Here is a 7,173-nt window from a genome sequence, read left to right as displayed (position 1 = left end):
AATATTGAATTTGGCCTTTACTACTATAACCCATAGAAATACATTGAGTAACACACAAATAAATGGCAAAACAGAGAGTCAAAAAAATATATCATAAGGAATACGTTTTTGAAGTGTCTGTCCGATATCTAGGAAATATAAGAAAGCTCACTAGCACCCACTATGGTGTCTCAGTAAGCAACCCTTTTCTCTCTAACATCTAAGTATGTTTGCATCATCAATACTGGGTTTAGCTATTCAAATAGCAAGGTAAGGTGCCATTCTTATGTTTGAGACGCAGCGAATCACAGTAGTAAAATACATTAGCTCTGTGAATTTATCACAAATTGCATAGCGTACAGAACAAACAGGAATAGATTTTGCATATATAAACTATTTTATTTACTTCAGAGTACTTTTGAATATGTTATCGTGAGTTAAACCTGTTAAGGCTAGGGGGTGCTGTTGTCACTATTTATGGAAATCGTGTAATTTTTGAAACGGCTTCCTACAAACTTCTTGATCGTACAATATGCATATTATTATTATTATTGGATAGAAAACAGTCTATAGTTTCTATAGCCGTTGAAATTTTGTCTCTAAGTGGAACAGAACTCATTCTACAGCAATTTCCCTGACATGGAGTCAGATTTCACACATTTTGGCCCCTGTTCTGGAGTCAGTTTTAAGGCCACTGTTATTCCTATGAGTATACGGACACTGCTTACGTCTTCCCCTGGATGCCTTTACGTGATGACGCTTTGAATGGTATCGATTGCCCAATCACAGCCACTATAAATGAAAAAATCCTGTAGGTAGGACCTCTTTTCTAGGTGCGTCATGCGCGCGGAGGATACCGACCTACTGTTTTTCCAAGCATTAGTGTAGCCTGTTATATTTCTCCGGTCATATTTTTACTCGTTATAGGAGTTAAAAACATCATAAGGTAGTTAATTTAAAGCGTTTTATAGCAATTTATATCCGTTTAGTGCGATTTTGGGACATTTATTTCTGAGCCACTGTGAATCTCTGGGCACCGTTCCAGTTCATGCCGAACGCAATGTGCATTTCTGCATGGCAAGAGGACAGCTTTCGACCAAAAGACGATTAGACCCAAGAAAGGATTCTTTGCCCAAGATTCTGATGGAAGAACAGCTCAAAGTAGGAACAATTTATTATGATAAATCGTGTTTCTGTCGAAAAATGTTAGTGGCTTAGGACGCCATCTTTTTTGACGTAGCTTCGCTTGGCGCAAACTGTATTGAAAAGTAAGGATAATTTAAAAAATGTAATTCCGCGATTGTATTAAGAATTAAATTGTCTATCAATCGCTGTCCACCCTATATTTTTTAGTCACGTTTATGAGTATTTATGTATACGACTAGATCACTGTCTAATATGGCGCACGGCATTTTCTGACCAGCTCGGCTACTTTTCTCATTGTATAACCACGATTTTGGTGGCTAAATATCCACATTTTCGAACAAACTGTATATGTATGTTGTAATATGATGTTACAGGAGTGTCATCTGAAGAATTCTGAGAAGGTTAGTGAAAAAATTAATATCTTTTGGCGATGTTGACGTTATCGCGCTCTTTGGCTAGAATCAATGCTGGGGTAACGTTTGCATATGTGGTATGCTAATATAACGATTTATTGTGTTTTCGCTGTAAGACACTTAGAAAATCTGAAATATTGTCTGTATTCACAGGATCTGTGTCTTTCGATTAGTGTATGCTGTGTATTTTTACGAAATGTTTTATGATTAGTAATTAGGTAAGACACGTTGCTCTATCTATTTATTCTAGTCGATTTGTGACGGTGGGTGCAATTGTAAACTATGATATCTACCTGAAATATTCACATTTTTCTAACAAAACCTATCCTATACCATAAATATGTTATCAGACTGTCATCTGAGGAGGTTTTTTCTTGGTTAGTGGCTATCAATATCTTAGTTTAGCCGAATTGGTGATAGCTAGTGGTGTTGGTGGACAAAGAAAAAATGGTCTCTTTTGCTAAGGTGTTTACCTAATAGATTTACATATTGTGTCTTCCCTGTAAAACATTTTAAAAATCGGACATGTTGGCTGGATTCACACGATCTGTATCTTTCATTAGCTGTATTGGACTTGTTAATGTGTGAAAGTTAAATATTTAAAAAAAAAATTTTTTTTGAATTTCGCGCCCTGGCTTTTCAGTGGGGGGGGGGGGTGCCGCTAGCGGCACCCCAGTCCTAGACAGGTTAATGCATAGACTTGTTTCTTGATTTTGTCAGGTAGATGTAACATAATGCTACAGATTGGCACTCTAAATTTGAGTAATTGTGAGCTGTAGGCAGCACGTGTCTGAGGTGGGCTGTCTGGCCATCTCAGAGCTCAAAGCTTTGTCTCTGTTCCTCTCGCTGTGAGCATAGGGAAGGAGCCCCGTATCCTAGCAACTTCCACTGCACAGAGATGGCCAAACACTTTGCAGTACCACGCAGGTGATCGTCCCCTGAAAAAAATGACAACACAAGGGCAAATAAGACATTCTGATCCAGTTACATACTTCAATAACAGCGGAGGTTCACCCACTCAGAAAGACATATCAATAGCATTCACATTTAGATTATCTTTCACACAACAAATCTATGTTGCATAATTCTTTTCATGGTAATTATGACTATGTTTAAATGGCAAGGTGCAAATTAATTGCATGAACTCGAGGTCAACATGTTGTGCGTAGGCATCAATTAGCCATTTAAATCATCACAAAAAACATGGTGTCCAATAGAAATGAATGCATAGCTGGTTTCCTACCGGAGGTCCGCTCTGCAGTAGTGCGTCAGCCTGGACCGGCCCATCCCAGAGGGCTCAATCAGGAACCGTGAGGTTAGCAGCACTGCCCGTAGCCCCGCTTCCAGGTGAACGTTGTCATGGTCCACAGAGGAGGACACTAGCAGACATAGGCCCCGAGGAAGGTCTCTACACCACCGCCTATTCAGGAGAAAAATACAGCAAGGGTCATTGCTGTCATCTTTGGTTTCAATCAACAGCCTGAAGATTTAACAATTCACCATACTGAATCAACAACATGTTGACTAACCCTGAGAAAAGGGCAGACATAAGATTGATTGGTCTCTGGCCACTGCCCTTCAGTCCATGTCTCCCAATGAGGCCTTGGATAGAGCACCTGGCAAGACAGACAATTATTAAACAGCTATTCTCGTCCGCCATGCGTACCTCAGCACTACGAAGTCCCTGCCGGGATGAGGTGCCATGCTGTCTGTCACAAAGTGATACACCTCTGTGTTGTCCTCTAGAGCCTCGATTACACGGCTGTGTAGTAGGTCATCATCCCACAGGTGGCGCTCACGTAGAACTCTGTGCAACACTGTCTGGGGCGGGGCCTCGATCTCTGTGGTCACTTTCCAAAGACGGATGGGATGGCCATCACCTACCTGAAGAGAACAAATGGATTGTGATTTTATGGTTTAGGACTGGACCGTATACTGTAGCTTTAACAAGCTAGCTAACGTGCCTTCACTCTTCAAAGTGGACAGGATTCACTTCATTCCAACAGCAAAAGAAGCTATGCCAAATGGTAAATTAATTTTCCAGTCATACAAAGATTGAAGGCCATACTGTCGTGACAATGTAGGGCAAAATTCAAACTCAATTTCTCGTCAAAATAAAATATTTGGCAAACATGCTCCTGTGATTGAATGACCGCTAGGGGGCCCCCAACCCGAAACATTTAGAAATAAAATATTTAATATATTTTGTGATGTTGAAAAATTGTCATAAATATATATATATAAATAGTCATCTATTTATTATTATTATTATTATTATTATGGAAAGGGAAAGGGGATATCTAGTCAGTTGTACAACTGAATGCCTTCAAATGAAATGTGTCTTCTGCAATTAACCCAATCTCTCTGAATCAGAGAGGTACAGGGGGCTGATTATTATTATTTGTTGTTATTTTTAATGGAACTCAGTCAGGGTCTCAACTTACTGTTAAGAGTTAGAAAAGAAGAATACAAGGTGCAAGGTGCAATTTTGAAATGCGGTAGTGAATTAGCAGTTTTCCACTCGTTATGTCAGTCACTGACAGTCACTCAGTTAGCCTATGTCAACTACATTTTTTTTGATTGCTAAGGTAGTCTAGTCAGCTATCTAAACCTTGTAGTAAACATCACCAAATTACCGACCGGGCACGCAGGGCATGTGCCCAGGAGCCCTGACCTCCAAGGGGCCCCCATTGATTTTGTTAGTCACTCTCACTCGGATATCTTATGAAAAATGTGTAGAATTGCAGGAAATTAGCTTAAAAACTGCAACACTTTCTCTCCGCCCATGGACAAATGTGTAAAATTGCATGAAATTCGTTTTAAAACTGCAAAATGTTCTTTACACCCCATGGCAAAATGAGTAGAATTGCAGGAAATTAACTTCAACACTGAAATGCACTAAAATGTTTTGCCCGTAAGGTGGAAGGGCCCCCCCAACCAAATCTCGCTTAGGACCCTCAAAAGGCTAGAGGCTCTTCTGCCTGCAGGAAAAACTAATATTAGTATGATTGAGCAGTAAATTCTGCTCTTGTATGAGAACAGACAGCATTAGTACCAGCATGCAGCAGAGTCACTGAGCCGTACCTTCTTGTAGGTCAGCTCTGTGTTCTCTGGGCCTGGGGCACTGTGCCATCCTTTGCTCTTTGCTATGGCCTCCCTCAGTACAGCTTGGATGTTATCCTCCAGGTAGGCTCTGTAATCCACAGGATTGCCCTTCATGTTCAGGCCCAGGCCGTAGAGAGGGAGTGGCTGGGCATCTGCTGCGACGTAGGACTTCCGCGACTGCAACATCATCTCATGAGGGATCTGTCACATCAAATAAGAGGGCAATTGGGTTATTTTTTAAATGAATTACAGAGATGTATATAGCGGTTTTCATGAATGTATAGTGTAGCCTACTGAATTCCTCTGAAAGTACATCAAGTTCATATCCGATATCACATTTATTCTATGTACGGTACACTGTGAAAACATGATTATTTCAGTCATTCTAAAACAAATCTTTCTTAAAAATAAACCAGTCACATTTTTTTTTACAATAGTCAATGCAGCTGGATGGTCTTTTGTTAGAGACTGATTGTCCTGAAGGATCATGCTATTCAGAACAGAGATAATTTACTTCAAGGACTGTAGATGCACTATTCTGTATAATACCTGGAATAATTTCTTGCATTCCACAATCATGTGGCTGAGCCCTTGACTGGCAGCCATGTTCTCACTCAGGTCCTTGTGGTCTGGTTTTCCACCTGCCCCCTTTCGGTGGATTAATCTGGCAGAAAGATGGAACACTGTCAACACACGTCACAGTCATCCTCTAAGCTTTGAGTTCAATCACAGTACAATGTTGTCAATATGCAGCATGTGATGAGGAAATAGTCAAGAGGAAAATTAATGGTCCAACACTGTCTGACCTCTGTAGTTTTGTTTGGGCTCCATTTTGACATGACACATCCATGAGGATGATAATAAGCAGAATGTTGGGGCATTTCTTTAACCCAGAGGAAAACAACTGGTCCAACACTGTCAGTCCTAGGTAGTTTTGTTTGTACAAAATGTTGACTTGAGTCATCAATCAGAATGGGTATAGCGGAGCCACTAAAGCACTCATGTTCCCTAATGGTGATGGATGTAGGAGTGCAAGAGAATACACCAGAGGGAGCTCTGGGAGTCATTTAAAAACAATGATCCAGCTGCAAAGGCATTAAGTGCCATGCAGCACACGCCAAAACAAATCAATACATGCCATGATACACACGCATACCAGTATATACCTAGGGGAGGTGCCCTCCTTCTTGGAGACGTTGAGGTGCAGGATGGAGGGGGCCAGGCACACGGCCAGGTTCCCAGCTGTCATCTGGTTCTCCTCAGCAGAAGCGATGTCACTGAGGAAGTAGAGCAGGGTCTGCAGGACCTCCCGGTTCTCGTCAGGCAGCAGGATGACTGCAGCCTGGGCTGCCTGAAGACGCATGTCCTTAGGGACACCTGGAAAATACACATGACAGATACCATCACCATCTTTGGAATCTCTGATGTTCTGATGTGTAAGATGGTAATTTGACCGAGAACACAGACCAAAGCTGGTGTCTGAACGTCAATTGTTATGTTCATTTTAAGATGCTATTTTAATATATGAGAATTAACCAATGATATCAGGCCACACCCGGTCATGATTACAGACACCTGTGTGTGTCTTTTGACACTATATAAATGAGTCACCCCGCAGTGTTTGTCATTATACCCTGATGAAGACAGCTTGTCTGTTGAAACGTTGGACATTAAATTTTTGCATCTGAGATCCTAGAGTGTGCAGCTCTCCTTTATTTTTTTAAGTTTTAAGATCTTAGCATGATAATGAAGAAACTGATGACATCTGAATGAACCTGGTAATTATAGCAGTAGACATTCCATATAGATTACAACCAGACATCAAATCTAGACGATGACTTAATGCCATGTTTGTAAAACCTCTATCCTAGCTGGGGGACATCATAGAGTACTGTATCATTATTATGCCTCTCAATAAGCTGATTGACTTCTCAGAGGAGACGATCTAGTCAATGATTTAAATCTGAGAATTATGTGCTGAGGGGTAATCTGAGGGGTAAGTAGACACAGGAGTTCAGTGCTTTCCAGAGTGGGTGGGGAGCACTTAGAGCAGGGATGGGCAACTTTGGGGCTACAAAAAATGTGAACTCCTCATGAGGGTCCCCAGTGACTTTCAGTGACTGACATAACAAGAGAAAAACTACTGATGCACAACTACCTTTCAAAATTGCACTATTCTAACTCTCAACAGTAACGTTTTTTTGGGGGGGTCGGTGGGGCCGCTTTTGTAAATTGATCCACGGGCCTACAAAAGGGGGGGGCCCACAGGCCGCCAGTTGCCCTCCCTGACTTAGAGCCACTGACTCACACTGGTAGATCTGCAGGAAGGTATCAGTGAGCTTGGTGGTGAGGACGGGCTCAGGCAGGTCTCTGAAGTACTGTTTCAGCAGGTCGGCCACATCGTAGGCTGATTGGCCCTGGTAGCTCACATGATCTGGAGAATTTTCATTCAGCTTACGCAGAGTCTGGATCCTAGACTTCACCCCAGACTTACGGAAAATGCCAACCTTGACAGGCAAAGTAGAGAAAA

The 7,173-nt window shown here is 41.6% G+C and overlaps 1 protein-coding gene across 1 annotated transcript in view; it reads right to left on the bottom strand.

Moving 5' to 3' along the window:
• Nucleotides 1-2,358: 2,358 nt before the first annotated feature.
• Nucleotides 2,359-7,173, bottom strand: part of LOC120056569 (stAR-related lipid transfer protein 13-like) — a 28,003-nt gene continuing 23,188 nt past the window's right edge. The window contains exons 7-13 of the mRNA XM_039004755.1: nt 6,952-7,150; nt 5,810-6,020; nt 5,193-5,307; nt 4,623-4,844; nt 3,205-3,422; nt 2,782-2,958; nt 2,359-2,476 (exon numbers count right to left, since the gene is read on the bottom strand). Coding sequence (XP_038860683.1) covers nt 2,359-2,476; nt 2,782-2,958; nt 3,205-3,422; nt 4,623-4,844; nt 5,193-5,307; nt 5,810-6,020; nt 6,952-7,150 — 1,260 coding nt within the window. The remainder of the gene's footprint in view (nt 2,477-2,781; nt 2,959-3,204; nt 3,423-4,622; nt 4,845-5,192; nt 5,308-5,809; nt 6,021-6,951; nt 7,151-7,173) is intronic.

The sequence above is a fragment of the Salvelinus namaycush genome, chromosome 12 (genome assembly GCF_016432855.1).
Source record: "Salvelinus namaycush isolate Seneca chromosome 12, SaNama_1.0, whole genome shotgun sequence".
NCBI lineage: Eukaryota > Metazoa > Chordata > Actinopteri > Salmoniformes > Salmonidae > Salvelinus > Salvelinus namaycush.
The sequence above is the reverse complement of the archived record's forward strand: the minus strand, read 5'-3'. Positions and strand labels throughout refer to the sequence as shown.